This window comes from Ornithodoros turicata, chromosome 1 (assembly GCF_037126465.1).
Source record: "Ornithodoros turicata isolate Travis chromosome 1, ASM3712646v1, whole genome shotgun sequence".
In the NCBI taxonomy this organism is placed as follows: domain Eukaryota; kingdom Metazoa; phylum Arthropoda; class Arachnida; order Ixodida; family Argasidae; genus Ornithodoros; species Ornithodoros turicata.
In genome coordinates, this window is record NC_088201.1 from 17595948 (window position 1) to 17616534 (window position 20587).

Here is a 20587-nt window from a genome sequence, read left to right on the forward strand (position 1 = left end):
CAGACTTCACGACTTAGGACGAGGACACGTGCCCGAGGCTTTTCGATTTCACCTTTGCTGGTGAGGGCCAGCCTGGAAGGAGGACCGTTTGCACCCATGTAGAGTTGCTGGACTCAGGATTTCAACATGGCCCTGATTCTACATATATTTTCTTTTAAATCTTGGGTGATTTTATGGAAGCAAAATTATTTGTGTGTGCATTAGTACTCTGAAGCACCACTTAGCCAAGTGTGCACCTGTAGCTCCATAAGAGCTGTTTCATAACCAGAATAGCAAAGAGCAATGGAACCGTAACCGATACAAAATTGACAGGTTGGCACAAGAAACAGAAAACAGAAATATTTGAGAAATGAAGAGGATCACTAAAGTACACATTATTACTCCTCCTGCATACAAATATGACATTTGCTTTCAGATGTCTGGGGTCGCTGAAATTCCAATGTCCATCCTAAGAACAGATGAACATGTTGTGTGTGATGATGTATATTTTGGGTCTGACTATCCGGGTTGGAATATTTTTCTCAAACTTTGCTGTGAAAATTATCTGCCATTATGCTTTATCTGTAATTTTTATTGAAATCACGTTAGTTATGTATTCAGGTGTTCTCAAGGTACGAGAGAAAAGGCAGTGCTTTGGTCAGCAGTTTATCAAGTCACATATGGGCAATACAGGGTGTTTCAACTAACGTGAAAAAAGAAAAAAAAGAGAGAAAAAAAGTACGATGAAATTGTATTGAAAAATGTAATTGTCTGAACACTATGGGGTTAACGCTGTTTATCTCGGGGGAGGCTCTGCCATGACTTCTGAGCACTTTTATCAAATTTAATTTGGGGGAAATTGAATTTTCCCAATTGATCTCCAAAATTTATCAAATCATCCTTGCATTTTTTTTACAGAAACAGGAAAGTGCACGTCAGATTTATCCCATTGCATTGTAAAATACATTCCCTACTGCTTTGGTAATAGCTGAAAAAATAAAACAATGCGAAAAACGTCGTTTTGAGGCGTGCAAATTGTCGGTTAAGCTCAGTTCTCTATGAAATTAATGCAAGGTGCGGCGGAAGGAAAATGGTCACCCGCCCCTTTCTGTTTCCTTCTCGTTCTTCTTTCAGATAACTTTGGGTTGCAACCATGCTGCCGTTATCAGCACAAGCTTGGAAGAGAAAGTGAAAGGGCAGGTACCATTGGGGACACGGTTAGCTAAAATCACCTGTCAGTATTTCGCCGTCCCATATTACCTCGATTGCACTTGAAAGTTTTGTGCCAATACGCATTGTATTTGAAGGTGGACCATGTGCTGCATGTGTTTATTACTCGAAAGAAATAGTCGTGCAACACCTGGAGATTTGAGATGAGATAAACGACGGAGTGCTGATCTTAGACAACCGTGTCCCCTACAGTATATGGCCTCCTTGCATCACTTCTTTCGGAGATCTGAGTGCAGCCGGCAATTTGCGCGCCTCGAAATGACGGTTTTCGAAAAAAAATTTCTGGCTATTACCATTGCAGTTGTGAATGTATTTTGCAATAGAATGGGGTAAATCTTAAATGTGCTTTCCGTTTCTGTTAAAAAAAAAAAAAAAGAACGTGACGTTGACTTGGCAAGTTCAATTGGGAAAATTCAATTTCTAACAAAATAAATTTGATGAAATTGCTCAGACGTCATGGCAATATCTGCCCGAGATAAATAGCGTTGACCCCCATAGTGTTCAGACAAGTAGATTTTTTAATAAGATTTATTTTTTTTTTTCACGTCAGGTGAAACACCCTGTATACTATGCTTTTGCACACAGTATTAGGTCCACAACAACGTTAACTGAGTACCACTGACGTGCACCGCGAAAGTGAAGTCATCATTTCGACTGAACTGCTTAGTATTTAACAGTTAAAAGAAAGAAAACAAAAAAGGCATCACTTAGTTCCTCATTAGAGCCTTGATTTCAATCCCAAACCAAAATTTTATTCATGTATCATTCTCTCTCCAGATATGATAAAAGGTCCCATACAATTATCGCTGATATATCCAGGCAACATGCAAATGGTCGAGCATGCAAAAAACATGCACGGCTTGTGCACACACTACTTCACTAGGCACAGTGTCACATTCTGATGTTTTAATCACACCGTAATGCAGTGTGTGTGTATATGCTTCGAACTGCAAACCGAAAATCGAGTGCCAGATAAATTTTATGAGGCAATAATTGCTCCACAAACATGCCTGTGTTATCTGCATCCAGTGACATACATTTTTACTGATATGTGGTTTCAAGGTAACTCGTAAGGGGGCCATGAATAGCGTCCTAGCAAAGGTGAAGTAGCAAACCTGTCTTGCTAGCTGTATGAGGTTGTTTTGTTCACAAGCACCAGTAATGAGATCACCGAATGGCTAAGACCAGTTCTTGAAGTAATAAAGCCGCATGACTAACACTGAAACCACAAAAATGTCTGTTTGACCAATGAAGAACTGAAATTCTTCGGGCACCTTGTACGCTACAATGGTGTGCAATTGTACCCACAAAAAACAGCAGATGTTGCTACCTTTCCAGTACTCTTGAACAATAAAGAGGTTTCTTTGGCCTCTGTGGTTACTAGCATTCCAAACCTCTCCAACAATGTATTGCTGCAAAATGCCGTGACAAAGGATGGGGTCCTCTCCACAAGGAACGAAGCTAAGAACAACGCCTTTGAAGAACTCAAGACCTGCCTGCAAGCCGCGCCTCGTGTAAGAGCATTTGAACCCATATGCCAAAACAGAAATACATACACATTAGGTTACGTGTTAGGTGCAGTAGCGGCTCAGCTTCAAGATGGCAATGAATAAGCCATATGCAAGCAGAATGCTACCGAAGGCTGAGAAAAACTACTCAACAATGGAAAAGAGTCCTATAGTTGTACGGGAAGTCACAAAGCTGTGCCGTACATGTACGAGCGACCCTCCAGAATAGTCACAAACCATCACACGTTTTGTTGGTCAGCTGATCAAAGGACATCTTCAGTAGCTTAGAACAGTGGAGTCTTATACTGCAGGAGTTTGACATGACAATAACGTAAAAGTCTAGAAGATGACACAATAACACTGCTTGTTTGTCCACAATGCCAGTACCACAAACGGACAACGGGCTTGAGCATGATGATGATGATGATGACAGCCTCCTATGTTTTATCTATTCAATGTCCACGGCCTCCAAGTAGCACAACAATCAGGAATTTAAGACAGTGATCAAGTACCCATGATGAACGAATGCAACAGGGAACATTGACAGATATGGACTGAACACTGTCTGTGTTTGTCCATGTTCCCTGTTGTGTTCATTCATCATGCTTACTTTCAAACGAACACACTCTGCATATTCTTGCAGTTCTCAAGTACTACACAGACAGGACCGCAATGTTGCTAATGTCTCCAGGTCACTCCCTAACTTCTGCATGCACAAGCATATCCACTACAAGCAAAATCAGGAACCAAGAGGCGTGACTTGGCTATGAAATACTCTCCTCTTGCCACAATGAGCTCACTTTGGGCCAGCAGCTAGAGCAGAACACTGGCTCGCATTATAGTAAAGTTTTACTGGCCGTGGTTAGTCAATAGGGTCCATCATTACATAAGGATACAATACCCAATCCATGATGCCATCTGGGTACCTCCAACCAGTTCAGCTGACATCAGTACTATTTCAAAAAGTACTCCTAAAGTCATTACACCAGCCATAGGATAGCTTTTGCAAGGCTGACTCTGGAAGTGGTTCACTTCAGTCATACTTACTACAGGACCATGACTTATCACATGCTAATGAATGGGCTGACAGCACGTCTCAACAAGACTACTGTAGTCATGATTTGTAGATGTCAAGCACAAGGCACGAGATGAAATCCTGTCATATGCCATTGTCCACTAACAAAACAGAAGTCCAAGAAACAACTAGATGTCGGACGCTGTCTTGTGCATGAATGACTGGCCTCAACAATGCTGATACGAAGTTATCTCATGAGCTGAAGAAGCACATCAGCTTGCTAGAATAGATATTGGACAGCAATATCCTATGGATGTCAGATGGTACGATTTGCGCTACTAAGACATGCAGGCTTGGTATGGCTCTGGACCCTGATAAGGTGCTGCAGATTCCGCAAGAAACTACTACGTAGAAGTGAACAATACTCCAGAAGCCGTTCACATCGTACGCCTGAAACCATACTGCACACGTTAGCATGGAAGACCTCCCCCTTGCCAGGAGTATTCACCAAAGATGTGATTAGTGTAAAATTGGTTATTATTGGTTATGCCTGATGCCCTGAAGGTTTGTAACCAGAACAATGTGGGGTGACTTCCTCATGTAAGTTAGTTGTAGCTAAGGCAATGAAGCATAGCAGGATGAACACAACACTTAAGGCTCACAACACCCACTACGTTACAATTCTACTGCAACTCAATACTGGTTGTCAAACTTAGGAGTTAAGGTTTTACTCAGAAAGTCCTGCATACATAGGGTTCTTCGTTTTCGGGTTAAACCCGACTTCTCACAATAGTTCCCCCCCCCCCCCCCGAACAAGTTTTCAAGAATTCGGGTAAACCCGATATCTACCCGAAATCCTTGCGGTCCTTCAGCCTGTCGTTCTAGGTAAGCCGTCGGAAAAGTGAATCGTAGTATCAGCAAAGGGAGATATTTGTGACAACCTATTTGTCCTCCTTTTACAATCCCCTCCTGCTGGAGTCAAAGGTGAGCTTTTGTGGAGCTCGGGTAAGTGTTTGAATACTGCAGTCATTCATTGCCCCAGTTCCGAGCGGAAATATAAAGATTCTTGTTTCTCGTCCCAGTGTCATAGCAGTGACTTGTTTCGTGTGCCTTTCATTTCAAAATTCCCCGATGACATATCATACAGAGATCGTAGCACTAAATTCTTGTGTGTAAATAGCACCCGATTTCACGAAGAACCCTATGCACATACTGTAGTAGACACCATGATAGGCAAGCCCGAGCAATGGGCGAAAAACACACAAACACGACAGCTCAAACCAGCCTATAATGGAGTTTACCCACCAGCTAGTTTATCTTATGTAGTAAACACAGCATTTTCCCCTAACTTGTTTCAAAATTGCAGCATGCAGCTCCTAAGAAATTTTATCAAATTATTTGCTAATGCAAAACTAACAAAAAAGCTCCTTAACTTGAGCCTCGGTTGTAGTTGTTATTAATCCCTCTGACACGCCAAACACACGGAGCATTGCATCAATGGAAGATCATGGAAACCCTTGCCTCATGCCCACATGGACAAAACTGGAGCTTGATTGTGCACTCGTCTATCCTAAATTCATGTACTCTAATCTTGAATGGGGGACCACAACTAAAACCAATCATCAAAAACTTCAGGTCATCAAAAACTTCAAGAGCAGTATGCTTAAGGCCTTGGTTTTTCTGCTGCGGCAAATCTAAAATTCTGCGGCAGGGAATCAGAAATTTTCCGCAGCAAGTGTTTGCAAATCTAGGCTGACGAAGATATACAAATACAAAATCTTTATTAGCTTGCATGACATAGAAGTACGTAAAGAGTCTACAAATCCAAAATACAGTTGTAGCCAAGCATCACATGGTACTTTGTGTAGTTTTAACACTAGCATAAGGGCCTTCTTTTTCTGCTGTGGCAAATCCTGAATTCCGCAGCAGGGAACTATGAAATCTGCATTTTTCCGCGGTAAAAGGCAAATTGCCATAGTTCGGATAGACTACTCTCTACTCTCTGTTAGCTCTTAGTGTGCAAGAACACGGTTACAACTCCAAAAACTTTTGTGACTTGGCATAACGAGATACATTGTACTTTCTTCTGAGAGGGAGTGACGTTTATCACCGATAAGTGACCTGTCTGCATGCACAGAGTTTACTGTCACAAAGAGGTACTTGACAGCTATGGACATCAAAGTAGAGGTCAGCATTTTCTTTCCATTCCAGAATCCCAGAGAGTTGAGGGTTAGAGAGAGGAGTTAGAGGGTTGTTGCAGCACCTAGATGGGGTTGGCACATCTACGCTGCTAGGCAAGCCGACTCAGTGCGAGCAAAGTCCGTTCATCTCGCGCATAAACTGAGTTAAGCGCGTGGTTTCTGCAAAATTCTGCACAAAACCTCATATTCCGCGGCAGACCCACAATTCCGCTAATTTTTGCAGAATCGCAGAAAAAGAAGGGCCTTACACTGCATAACATAGTTAACACCGTATTGGTAGAAAAACAATTGCGCACTTTCGTAGAACTCCCCCAGTTCCATACTAACCTTTGCACCCTTGTTTCCCCAAGTGGGAACGTTTAGCATTTTGCACGCTTCACCACGAGGAACGCACTACATAGATGGGATATCGCCGATGAGAGCACAACAGAAGTAGTAAAGACAGGATGGATGCAAGCTTAATCAGTGTTGCCAACATGTGATGCATGGTACACGTTTATTTTCCTCTCAGTTCGGTAGTGCGGGAAAGGGCGTTATGAGCTGTAGGTGCAAGCTCGCTTCGGGGTCGCGTGGGTTTGCTTTGTCGATGGAACGCTAGCATTCGGGGTGCGATGCACGCGCTTTCTCGGGTTTACTTTGGCCATATGGGGTACTGTAAGCTGCTCCCGAATTGCACAATATAATTACACACCGCTGGACGTGCCCAGTTTCCACTGTTCAAGAGACGCACGACAACCTGAGCAACGCACGAGTAAAAATAAAAAAAAAAGCCCAAACGTCACAGCCTCACTTATCGCACGCATGCCTCCTCTTCTCTGTCGTGTTCTGTCGTCCGCTGGCTTTGCCCCAAGGAAATCACTGAGTCAAAAACAACTGCTCCTTGGAGCAAATTTGCCCCTGCTTCGCTAATGGAACATCCAACGCATATGCTCCGATTTTTGCCAAGGAACAGTTTTTGCCCCTTCCCGGGGCAAAACTTTGACCCAGCGCTGCCCATGGCATGCGCCATAAGACTCAATGTCACACATTTTGACACCTGAGTAGTTTTCATACCGTTCTGTACGTAAACTGTTCTTTTTTTCTTTCGTTCTTTTAGAGTTTTCCTCTTTATGTTTGCCCTACTTTGTATATGTAGGCCATGTGAGATGTATTACACTGCTGTACAGCAACATAATGGGGCTCTGGGACGTCTTCAGGACATGTAGCCTTCTGCTCTAGAGCCCATCAGTGTATGCTGTGAGTAAACCAAATAAATAAATAGTACTCATGTCTAGAGTGCCAAACACACAATGTTGCAGATACAGGAGGTGGATGCCAACGAGAGCACAGGGAAGAGAACGGGCCAGTGCAAGCCCAAGTCACAATCAGTTCCATTAGTTCTAAATAAACCATAAAGATGTTGGCAATGGATCTTACAGTGTTCCTTCTTTATGTAACACATATGGTTTGACAGAGAAGATGTTAGTGAGCCTACCTGGAACACCCTCTCAACATGTTCCCTCGTCGTGTTTTCTTCCACCATGGGTTCCACAGCCTTTCCCATGAGGTCATAAACAGCCTTGACAATTCGAGCAAGCTCGTCTTTCGTTATATAACCATCTCCGTTAATGTCATAAAGATTAAACGTCCATCGTAACTTCTCTTGGAGGGAGCCCCGAGAAAGCACAGACAGTCCAATTACAAAGTCCTGTTTGTAAAAAGCACAAAGCACAGAAGTAATTTCAGTACAACAGTAAATTTGAAAATGAAAATTTAGCAGATGGAAATAACAATGTACGCATGTCCTATCAAGCAGAAGGCAATGGAGGACCATGTTTGGTGGTACAAAGGGCATGTTTCCCTACTTTCAACTGTATAAAACTCCTCCTATATAGCAAAAAAAAGAATGAAATTGTAGTGCCTCCTACTTGCAGTTTTGCACTACATCTTTCGCCTCCTTGCCTTTGGTGCTTAAAGTTTGACATTCCGCGGTTTTACGTCGCGAGACAACTGTGATCATGGGCGACACCACAGTGGTAGGTCTCTGCATTAACAACACGGCACACTGTATTTAACATCCCACAAGGAAGACGGTGCGTCAAAGCAACTTGTACACTGCCGCCAAGTTAGTGGCATCCTCAGCTGAATTCGAACGCGCACCCTTGGGATCAGTAGGCGCTGCTTTGCCAGCTTTGTCTCATTTCAAAAGAATTAGTTAAAGGAACCATGAAGAGATCCTCAAAACCTCTGCAAGCACATGTAATGCATTTGCATTGCTAATGCGTAAATGCTAATTAGCATTTGCAATGCTAATACGTACATTCACCATGTGATCATCATTCAATATGTGATCATCCGGCGTGGTCGTGCAGAGATGGGACCACTAAGTTGCGGTGAAGACGCACTGGCTTCTGCAACTGCTGGGGAACTAGCTGGTGCTTGATCCATTGGAATAGATGTAGGTGTTACAAGTCCTTGTGGGACACAGTCGCCTGTAGAAACATCAGTCGGGTTCTCAACTGACTCTGGCAGTTCGTCGCTTGGTGTGGCGCGACCTCTCATTTGGTTTAGATGGCGTCGCACAACCCTGCCATCCTGGGTTATAACTCTGTACGACACAGGTCCAGTAGGCTTCTCAATTGTTGCAGGGATCCATGGCTGTCCATGGCCGTAGTTTCGCACATACACCGGGTCGGAGTCTTTAAAGGTCCTTACGGCTGGTCTGGGAGCCTGCTTTTCCTCTACCTCCTGGCGTTGACTTATATTTCGTCTGGATGCAATCTGTCCAGACAAGTCTTCAGCCTGCGTCGCATAAGGAGTTCGGCTGGACTAAAACCTCTTGATGAGTTTGGAGTGGTATGCCGATGCAAGAGAAAACGAGCAAGTCGTTGCCGCCAGCTGCCATGTACAATACGTTGCATCGAGACCTTCATTGTTTGTACCATTCGTTCTGCCTGTCCATTGCTAGTGGCGTGACAGGGAGCCACGAGAATTTGCCTTACAGCGTTTCTCCAAAGGAATGCTTGGAAGTGAGCAGATGTGAACTGAGGTCCGTCGTCGCTGACCACAACATCTGGAATGCCGTGTGTAGCGAAGATCTCCCGTAGTACGTTGACGGTAGCTTTGGCAGATGTAGATGGCATGAGCTTTACCTCTAGCCACTTTGAGTAGGCGTCAACTACTACGAGGAATGATTGTCCATGGAACGGACCAGCAAAGTCCACGTGAAGACGAGACCATGGAGAGTGTGGAACCTCCCAAGGATGTATCGGCGCACGTGGTGGTGCATGCCTCGTGGATTGGCATTTGGTGCAACTCTTGACAGACTGTTCGATGTCCTCATCGATCTTCGGCCACCATACGTACGACCGAGCAAGGGCTTTCATGTGTCCAATCCAGGTGGATGACCCAGATGGAGCTCGTCTAACACTCGCTGTTGACCCTCTTTGGGAATTATTACTCTGTTTCCCCACAAGAGGCAGTTCTTATGAGCAGATAACTCATAGCGTTTCGACCAGAATGTCTTGAATTCATCTGGACATTTGTCATCTGCCCAACCCTTTTCGGATGGAGACACTGGTGAAACGAGGGATCGAACGATCCCAAGCGTCTTCCCAATTGAAATTGGCCGACGGCCGACTCTCGGCAGAAAGTCGGGGACCAGTTGGCAGCCAACTAAGTCGGCCAGCCAGTCATGTTCTAACGTCTGGCCAACGTTAATTGCCAACTACGTCGGCGAGGACCTGGCCAATGACGTTGGGCCAACAGCCCGTGCCGACGGGACACCACAGTAGCTTGCCGTCAGTCGGTTACCGAACTCATCTTCACGTAGTACCAAGGTAAGTGGCCAATGATGTCTCTTTATGACGATTTCAATCAGTTCTCGGGGGTGCACATATTACCTAAGATTGAGACAGTCACGTAGACTCTGTTGTAGTTGTTGAAACTGTCACAGAAGAGCCATATACGCCATATGAAAAAAGAGAAAGGGTCCTCTAATGTCCTCTATATGTTGCATTGTGATAGGCAGAGCGAAGTTTGGCAAGCCGTCGGCCAGGGCAGATCTGTAGCAAGAAACGAGCTCGTTGGCCAAGCCCGCCTCGGTTGGCCAGCCAAGCTCTTGCCAAGCTTGGTTCAATCTCGGTATGTTGCCTCGGGGAGAGTGAACGGGGCATGGTGTAGCACTGCATAATTTCAACTTTCGATTGGCCAAGTGATTGTCTCAAACCAAAAGCAGTAAGAAACAGATACAATATCTTCAAGGTGAGCTAATACAACAAGCAATTCCTCATTTCAGTGTTGTTTGTGTACGCATCAAATTAAACTTAGACACCTCACCCTTCATTTTGACTCACACGCGAGCAGGACTCTCGAATTTGTGGAAGCTCGCAAGACAAAGCTATGTATAGTATCTGCTGTTCTTCCTCGGGAAAGAAATATACTGACCTGTTTGATTCTAATGATCCAGGGCATATTACGAGCTTTTACGATTCTCCCCTTACGCTGTTACCCTACCCCGCGAGAGAATTGAGTGAGTTGGGTCATGCATTTTTTTGAAACGGGCCGTGGTTGGCCCATGCACAGGTGTTGTTTCATGGGCCATTCTAGGGCCCACGTTTACCCAATCAGTACCCAAGCTTGGTTCCTTATTGGCCAGACATCGGCCCTACATCTGTCAGGTCGGCGCTGTACATTTGCCCGAGCTTGTGCCGACTAAGTCGGCCCGAGTGAGGCCATTGTCAATCCCCAACCTTGGCCCAAGCTTTTTTTGCAAGCTGGGCCCGACAACTTTTAGTTTGGAAGCAGACGTCGGCCCAGTGTTTCGCCAATATTGCTTTTCCCGCTGGGAAGTAGCGTTGTCATGCAAAATTTCTCACTGGGCCGTGATGGGGCCATATATGGGTCAGCGTTGGCCAGGTTGGCCAGAAAGGTTGGCCCTATGTTGGTGGCCAATGGATGGCCAGTCTCAGGCCATTGTCAATCCCCAAGCTCGGCCCAACCATGTTGTCTTAGCTTGGGCCAAGGTTGGCTTAGTTGGCCAACTCCTCTCAGCCGACCTTGGGCCAAGCACGTTTTTTCACTTGGGTTGATACCACAAACGGCCAGCAGCGTAGCACGCTTCTTTGCAGCATCCGTGATAGCATTAGCTTCGCAATAGAAGCGCAGTTGATCCGCGTAGACATCCCATGAAGGAGGATTCGAAACGTCGAACTCGCTGATTGTTCCGATAGCTGCCATCTGAAGTCCGTGAAGTTGTGAATCGGGCGCGATCACGTACGAAAGTCAATCTTCCCAGGAGAAGGCTCAGTGCATCCCATCCTGGTCGCCAATGTTGCGTTTGGGAAGATTGAGACTCCGCTGATCACGATGAACTCGAACTTTATTGCATTCTGGACTACATATGTCTGTTCTGCAAGAAGGGATACGCCCGACTGGCGCATCAGAGTGAACGCATCGCGTTATCCCCGAAACCAGAGAACACGCGCTTCCCGCGATATATGATCTTCTCGCGCCAAAGCGGCGCCGTCGCACCTGGCTGAATCATACACCACGCAACAATACACAACAAGAACAATGGAGGTATTAACTAAAAACCACGGCCAAAAAAGGTGACTGCTACGGCCCGACCGCCCGACTATTGCCAGCGAGACGGACATGTCACACGCAAGGTCACCTTCCCCGCAGGAGCACTGGCTTGGTGCGACCTTGGAGCAAGCAAATGACGCAAGTGACGTCAGGGAACTTGTAGGGGATGCGTCAAAGGGAAGCCGCTTGACACTTTTCTTGTGCGTGAACTGTGCCAGCGTTGAATGCAATATGGCGAAAATCGGATAGATATTTTGGATAAAGGTCCTCCTGGAGAGCCCTTCTCCACCGAAAACTAAGGCTTTTCAGGGGTCTTGTCATGGTCCCTTTAATGTCAGGGGTAACCATATCAATATACCACACTTAAGGAACAGGTCAGGGCAAGCAATGGGAGAAGACATGTGGTATAATATGCTGCCACCCCTCCATTCAGTTGTCTTATGGCTATTGGAAGATTATAGAAATGCGGGTAACTACTTAAGTGACTAGGTTGATAGAAGAGTGTAAATAGTACATTTTTTTTAACACAAACTCAGTGAGGACTTTAACTTTTATAACTTGTTATGCAAAAATATTTCCAAACACGTGTTTGGTTACCTCTATCAGAATTTCTGTACTAATTCCATTGTGGCTGTACTACGACAACTTACCGTGAATGTTATTGCCCCAGTGTGGTCCTGGTCAAAAGTATTAAAGACAAAGTGAGCATATTGACTAGCATCTGCACCTCTTGGGAAGAACTGTGAGTAGATTATCTTGAAGGTTTCCTCTTTCACCATTCCAGAAGGACACTCCTGCAAAAATGTGTGCACAATTATATTATGGAATATCCAGGTGCAGGGTGCATTAATGTCTGTGTGTAGATCACAAATATGTGACATTCATTTTGTGCTACAATATAGGCATAAAAGATGCCTACACATTCAGGATGCGTTCTATGACAAAAGCCTGACAAAAAGGTGCGGGAGTGCATCTCACAATCAGTAATTTTTGAACTGCTATGTCCATTAGTTTGATATTAAATGCCCACATCCATGTATGAGCTCACAATGGTAAGGGGGTCCTCTATTAGGGAACACAGAAAACATATCTGGTGAACAGTGTAGCACAAATCAGATATCCAATGCAAAATCTGTTCCTCTCCAGTGTTTGTTTTGGGCCCGCAGCACTTTATGAATAGAGGATGTCTGAAATGATCTCGAACTTTGAGAAACCACAAATTTCGGAGAGAGTAGAAAGGCACACAACCCACGTTTACGAGTAACAACAATGCTTCCCGTAAGCTGGTGGCAATATATTTTCCTACTTTACCAGATGGAATGTAACTCATACATTAGATCCTCTTGAAACAATCAAAGAATTGTCCTTAGTTTATTACAAGAAGTAATAAGGACGATAACTGGCAAAATGAGAGAAGGGTTCACGGAAATCAAGCCTCACACGCGACAATGGTTTGCACGCCTCAGAGAAACAGAGACAAGAAAAGGTGGAGGTGCTAGAGGGGTAAGACTTGGATGCTATTTATGGACATAAAGAGCTTGCAAAATATTCTCTTGCAGTTCTGCTCCGACATGGATATCCTAATGGGAAGAAAGTCGCCTCATCCACTATCTTAACAGTACCCATCCAAGGGGCCTCAGTGAAAGACTGGTTTTAGGTTTGTAATCACTTGCCAACCAGTGTTACACACGCTGCTCTAGTTTGCATATTGACGTGCAGAGTATGTTGAACATCCTCCGACACTAGCATTCGGTTTCCTTTTTTTCTGATGAAGAGCACTCACTCCAAATGTCAACTGTTATTTTTCTACGCTTTCTTCGTTTCCCTTTCGAGTACACCTATCCCGTTTTTTCACGCATGGATACCCTAGGTTACCTACCTCCTTAAGCTCAGAACACTAGCTTGGGAAGTTCAGGAATGAGCACTGGTAGAGGATGGAAAGAATGTGTGGTGCATCCAAAAGCCACAATGTTTCATCACCACATGTACGAACGAAGTTAGGTGCTAGAAATAAACGGCAGTTCGTGCCTTTGTCTCAAAGACATCGGTTTTCCATTCTGATACTCTTAGTTGAAGAACTTGTTGGGTATGCATCATGTTTGCATTTGTCCCTAAGTAGAGAAATTCCCTCACTCTCCTTGTTGCTACACATACTTACCTGTTTAAAACCCCTGTACATAAGCTGAAGTTCTCGTTTATTGAACTTTGTCAACTGGCACAATGTCTCTATGGCTTCTGGCTTATAGTGCACAGTGGGTCCTTCTAGCTCATCTAATTCGCTGTCTGCAAAAGAAACATTTCGACCATTACATACATACTTTTATATTGAAGCACTTGAAGGTCACTGATTATTATTCAACATGCAGTCATGGCATAGCATTTTAAGTTTCCATCAACTAACCTGACCAGAAACGTTTTCAAACTTTGCCTTCATAGCATATTTCTCGCAGAACATAAACAAGGCCCAAATGCAACAAATACAATGGTGTCGTTACAATTCTGGCTCACTTGCAACAAGAATGATGAAAAAAGTAAGCAACCTAATCAGAATTACCAGATGTTCATAACATGTGCTGTTCATGATACCACCTGACACCACACTGCCTGGAGCATTTGCTGGCCTGTATGAAACGTTACAGAGACAGCGTACAGAAGAACTCAAATCTGGTATGTTTCGGTTCAACTTCTTATAGTGAGGGCTAGTTGTAAGTAAACATCACAAGTAATTTACGAAGTCATTTACAGTATTTTGCTTCATTAGGCAAACTGTTACAATGCAGTGGCTGCTATTTACAAAATTCTTTATTAACAAATGATGTCAAAAGGCTGTGGAACTTGCACAAAAAGCTTCACCAGTTCCCCACTGTTGTAGGACTGCATGTCATGACATGGAGCACCCAGCTCACAGAGTAAAAGTGTTCATTAAAAATACATGCAAAAATACAAAAATAAGAAATTCCATCTCGCTAATTAAAAAGTAGCAATGAAAACGCTCTTTAAATAAACAACAAAATCCACTGCTTGTGGGGTAGCGAAATAGCAACAGAATAGAACTGCGATGGGTGTACGTTAATATGAAAACATCTATATCGCATTACTTGGGCTGTTTAGAGATTGAGTTTGGGAAACTATAAATGCAGAAAGCGCTCATTGTGTTCAAAAGCCATTTCATTCAATGTAAAGACTACGGGTAGTTTGTAAACTGTAGGGTTATGCTCGGCATAAATCGTAGGTAGAGACACTGAAAGAAGCAATCGAAGAGCATCATGTTTGTCTTCTTCTTCAACTCATGTGTAAGGTTTGTGTTGAGTATCACCACTTAACCATTTCACTCAAGTGCACACACCAGCTGTTTGCATCTTTTAAAATATCACTCTAGCTACAAAACAGCAATTAAAGGACTAAAAGATACAAAAACCAAAAGCATCCATAGGCTGTCACTGAGACAACAGGAACCATAAGAGCTCAATATTAAATGTCACTTTTCCCAGTGGGAATAAGTAAGCTGAACGAAAAGTTGTCTTTCAGAAGAAGGAACCATAAGCGATATTGCTGAAAGTAGGGGCTTTCGGTCTGGCATGTCCCTGAGAACAGTTGCACATGTTGTAGAAAACTCACTGACATGCTTTGCTTTTAGGAAAGACCTTATGCTGCTGCAGAGAGCCTTGAAGGCATCTTCTTTGAGTTTTTTTTTCAGGGTTCCAAGGACATTCTTCCAATCATCCTTTACGCTAGAGGTGGTTTCACTGTTCGCTGCTGCTGACAAGCTTTTCGTCTCTAAAGGCTGTGTTTTGGCTGGCGGTTGAAGGCCCCTCAGAGGAACCATTAGTTTTTGCCGCTTGGGCGCATGCGGTTGTACAGGTACAGCTGAAGAGCTGAACTCGATTTTACGTAATGTGTCGAACTCGGATGACTTTGTCGACTGCTTGTTAAGTGCATCAAACAGACTTGCAGCTGAGGCTGCATTCTGAGGGGCACTTCTGTTACCAGGATGAGCAGACTGCCGGTAGCCGCTCATTATATCCTCATCAGTCTCTGTCTCAAACGCTACACAACTGGTCACTGCGGGCAGCTTTGAAATCGTGCATTGTGGACCTTTGCTTGACATGCCTTCAAATGAACAGCCACCAGAGATAGACCTTTTGACAGTTGGAACAAACGATGCACCGGCACTATCTGCATCTTTAAAAAATTTACACAGGTCCCTCATTAAAGTTCCAAACTCTGGATACACTTTGGCCTTCTCCCTGACCCACTTTGACAGTTGGTTTTTGTTGCGAGGTTCAGTGTAACGACAGTCAAAGAATACGATTGCACCAAAATCATTCTGATGCCGAATCACTCGTCCGACGGCCTGGTTGACTGCCCTGGTGGCTTGTAGAAGGTACCAATCATTTCCGGAGAACTCTTTGCTGGATGGAGAGCTGTCCAGATACTGCTTCTTAAGCTGAACCTTTGGATCGTAGTACGGTGGGAGTGGAAGTCCAATGATGAAAGCTGCACGTGCATAATGGTCTGCAAAGTCCATCCCTTCACTGACACGACCTCTGCACACTGCCAATAGAACGCAACCTTTTTTCTCTGGAGAATCAACGTTTTCGTAGAAGCTCTGTATCAGAGACGTGAAGTCCAGATCACGTTGCCCTTCCCTTACAACAGGCTTTAACAGGGACAGACTAGCAAAGATACCAGCTGCCATCCACGAGTCCACGCACGTCTTCAGCACTAAATACGACGGAAAAAATACCAGAACACCACCGGGAATGAAACGCGTTAAGTTACAAAGGGACCGTCCTAGTGAATGTAGGAACTTCACATTTGATCGGTTCTCATACGAGCACTTCAGTGGAGTACCATCGCAGCCCTTACTAATAATGCTCACGAAGACTTGCTTGTCAGAGATTACGTGCGGGTTCTCAAGCCTAACCGGAAATGGTATACCAAGCTCAGTAGCAAACGAGTTCAACGGAGAAAGGGTACCACTGGTCAGTATAATACTGTGCACACCATGCTTCATTAAGTTCGCCATACTTAAACCGGGAGAGAAGCACCAACAGTTTAGTATCCATCCGGCTTTTTTCGATGTGTTTGAGACTGTCCATACATCTGCGGCACCCTTTTTCCCTTCATCTTTTTGAATGTGCACTTTGTATTTTGAGGCAAGCGTAGAGTGCAATGAGCCATTTTCACCATCTATGGCATACATAACACTGAGCGTGCTTGAAAACTTGTTTAGGCCAGCCCCTTTTGCGCTGAAGTGACCAACAGCATTGACTTCTAAAAAGGATACTGCCTTATCCAAAAGATCGAGCAACAAGTCTTTGTTTTCGTGGGTGACTCCAGCTGAGGAGAGCACATCGAGAATAAAGCTTCCAGGTTTTGTAACTGGACTGCCTCCGGCACTTTGAACTACATGGTCCAGGCTTTCCTCAATAGAATGGAACATAGCAGTAATTTGTGCGATATCTTGAATGGAAAAATCGGGTGGAGCTGTATCAGCCATGAATGATTCACTTTCTTTGCCTTTCAAGAGCTCCATGACATGAGTGGCATCTTTGATACAAGTTGCCAGATCGGATGACCGCACATCAAACGACATGCTGTCCTCACACATGTTTTCTATGTTGTGTGCCTCATCAAATATCACGACATTGCCTTGAAGTTCCACACCATGAGCCTTCCTAGACTTTGGGTCAACTAGGTAGTTGTACGGCATAAATATTATATCTGCTTTATTCTTCAATGACCTGGCTGTGTAGTAGGGACAGCAAGTAAATTTCTTACCAAGCTTCCCCAGGTCTTCAATATCAACAACAGAACTCTCTTGATATTCCGTCTGTGTCATTTTTGTGTCGTAGTTTAAATGAAACCCGCAAGTCTTCGTTGACACTTTTTGCTTGCACATCCTAAGCTTAGAGCTGTTGTCAGGCAGCTTTTGCACGTCTGGATGTAGGCAAAGCTGGTCACGCGATCCCAATACAACGGACTTTACGTACTTATAGTTGCAATTCTTGAGCTCGCCAACTACTTGAGACAATTGGGAATGTGTTCTCGAACTGTATATTATTTTTGGCGTTCCATACATTCCATGAACATCACCCCTTGGATCATCGAAGGCATCCGTAAGCGAGGTAAGTATGCCCGATCCTCGTCTATCCGACTGCAGCTCTCCGATGCCGATGTTGCCTCTCAGTTGCATAGCAGCCTTCTTATCTTCAAGCCATGCCAGTGAAGAGCACAACAATGAAAGTGTCTTCCCCGTACCGGTTGGACTCTCCAGAATACCATTGGTACCTTCTTGAAGGCACTGAATCACTTTTTCCATGTAGTTCTTTTGCACCTCATATGCCTCATGAGGAAAATGAACGGTAACTCCTCTGATGTTCAGTATTTGAGACGTCATTGTGCTAGCACAAAGAACGTTTCACGGCACAAATGTTTTAGAAACTCACGAAACACAATTTACAGAACAGCACTGACGGCCGTAACACATACAAAATGAAAATAATCCACTTTCCCGCCACAATCACGACCAAGCATGTTTTGGATTGGATCGGATTGGCACACACTCGCGTTTGTTAATCATTGTTGCTAGACGAGCGAATGAAGCTGCGCCTAAAAGATAATATATTAGTTGAACATAACAGGGGTACGCAGGCTAGCTGGTGTTGGCTTGATGTTAACATTGCCTTGAGGAGGTAAAACACAGGGCGAGAAGAACACAACGACTTCGTGAGTCTGTCGTGTGTTCTTCTCATCCTGTGTTTTACCTCAAAGTCAAGGCAATGCAAGGCATCAATGGTATATTAGCCCTCGATTGACCAACACGTGCACATCAGCAACAGAACCAAGCTCAAAGAACAAGATCACCATGCACAGTGGAAAAAATAGATTGAATTAAATTAAATCGTCGTAGGTTTCATGAGCACATTCGCGTGTGTGGAGAAGTAGGATCTTTCAAAAAGAAAACAAAAACAACAAAATACGTTTTCGTCCATGTTGTCCTTTTTTGTTTGTGTGCGTATGTGTGTGCTGCCCAAGCTCAAGCTGTTTCTTTATGAAGATCATAGCATCTTCCAAGCTTGGAAATATTATATATATGGATACGGATAATGAATTCCGTATAACCGAAACAAAATTCAATGGTAGCAGGTTCGTTCCCGGGAATGTAGTCCGGATAACGAGTTTTCCGGATATCTGAACTCCGTATAAGCGAGACATGACTTTATATTAAATATATACCTATAGATACTCATGGAACGATGTCACAGCACCAGAGGACACGTGTTTCGCCGTGTTTGCGGCTCGTCAGCTCTGGGTAGCTGCGCATCGTTCAGAATTGCAAACCAGGGGTCGCTCAGCGAGCGATATACACCTGGGAGGGTGACTGAGCACTCCTCAATCTCACAGTGCAAGCCAGTGAATTATAATGCAGGAAAAAAAAAAGCCATTAAAGAAACAAGTAAATGACACTAGACGTGTTTGGACACACAAGACAGATTGGAGTTGGCGCTTACCGCTCTCCGGCCCAGACACACGTCGCCACACTGTGCAGACAAACCTTTCGTGTAACATCACGGTACCATTAGCAGAGCAGATAAGGCAAAGGTCCTGTCGTTTCTGCGCTCGAGAAGTGCGTAGTTCTGGTTTCGGCTCATTTGCATAGCAAAATTTGGCAATTTTCCTTCAAGGTACGTCCGCTTCTCGGGGTGTTTAATAAGGACGGTGGATTTGAATAATAGCTGGCTCCAATTCTGCAATCTCGCATTTCCCAGAAAAAAATATGAAGGTTAATTAATGAATGTTAGCTAATTAGTCGTCCGGTAGTAGCATATACGTGCCCTACAGGATGTCCGCCTGGCAGCATAACCCGCCTGCCAAAATGGCATCGCCGCTGCTCTCACAGCTTTTTTATTAAAAATCTGTAGCGAATAATAATAATTAAAAAAAAACCTGTATAATGTCACATACGAAATCGTACACAGAATCGGGCTTGAAAGTGAACATATTCGACACAAGTGTGTCTGGTTGGGTGAGAACTATGATAGTAACGAAAATCTCCAACCAAGTTACAGGACGGGGATACCCGACGTTTCGGAGCCAGTTCGGCTCCTTCCTCAGGGGTGACTGTAGTGGCCGTTGGCAGCAGCGTTCTTGCCGTGGTTCGACCTCGTACGTGGTACGACCGTGGTACGACCGTGGTACGACCTCCAGAATTACTGTGTTAAGGCGAACCGTAGGTGCATGAAATCAATGCGAGTTTGAGACGATCTGATGTATGAGTTTCTAAAGAGTTCCACACAATTCCCAATAACATTTTCCTAGTTCTCGACAATTGTGCCTCTGTATGCAATAAGGGGATAAGTCGACTTATCCGCTTTTTAGTATTTTTGTTGGAATGACATCTACATACCAGTATGTACCTGCCAAAGAAAATTTAGGACCGTATTACAATTTATTGACCCGCTACAGGAGGGTAAGGAACGGGAAATGCATGTATGTCAATGGGATGGACAGACACATCAGGCCCCTTTTCTACACACACATACAAATGGTGTAGATTGAATGTTGGTACGATGCGGAAATGAACTTTAACTTCCACTCGAAAAACACATTCTTCCAACCTCACCTGACCGTGACAGCAGTGCGTTGTAATAAAAAAAAAAAAAAACGTGAGCACTAAGCTAATAAGTCGTATTATGCTGGTCATCTAGGACGCTACTTTCAAGATTGTGCTTGTTTAGCAGCATGATAGGCCCGATCCAGGTTGCTCCCCCCCCCCCCCCCCACACACACACAGACGACTTCACCCTACCTGGCATCACCATGGTTCAGCCATCAATGTCCGACTCGTGAAAACTGTTTTCTTTTTTTGGCCGGATAACCTTGTGCATGCGGTGTTATATTGAAGGAGGGGATATGTCATGCGTCTGGATTTTGTTCAATTTCTGCCAAGTCACCCCCCCCCCCCCCCCCAAAAAAAAACAAAAAAAAAACGGCGCTAACAGGACATTCATGTAGAGTAGACACATACACATACGTTACACATTTTGCATTTGCGTTATTCGAGGAAACCCAGCTGCAATTAC

The 20587-nt window shown here is 44.3% G+C and overlaps 1 protein-coding gene across 3 annotated transcripts in view; it reads right to left on the minus strand.

The window, feature by feature from the left end:
* LOC135377550 (Kv channel-interacting protein 4-like) overlaps positions 1–20587 on the minus strand; it is a 320766-nt gene that overhangs the window by 11602 nt on the left and 288577 nt on the right. Inside the window, exons 1-4 of one of the 3 annotated variants that reach the window (XM_064610057.1) lie at positions 17283–18083; positions 13657–13781; positions 12149–12292; positions 7408–7620 (exon numbers count right to left, since the gene is read on the minus strand). In XM_064610057.1, coding sequence (XP_064466127.1) covers positions 7408–7620; positions 12149–12292; positions 13657–13781; positions 17283–17901 — 1101 coding nt within the window. In that variant the 5' untranslated portion in view covers positions 17902–18083. Of the gene's footprint in view, positions 1–7407; positions 7621–12148; positions 12293–13656; positions 13782–17282; positions 18084–20587 lie in introns of those variants that run through there. The other 2 variants (XM_064610058.1, XM_064610059.1) reach the window with 2 other exon arrangements.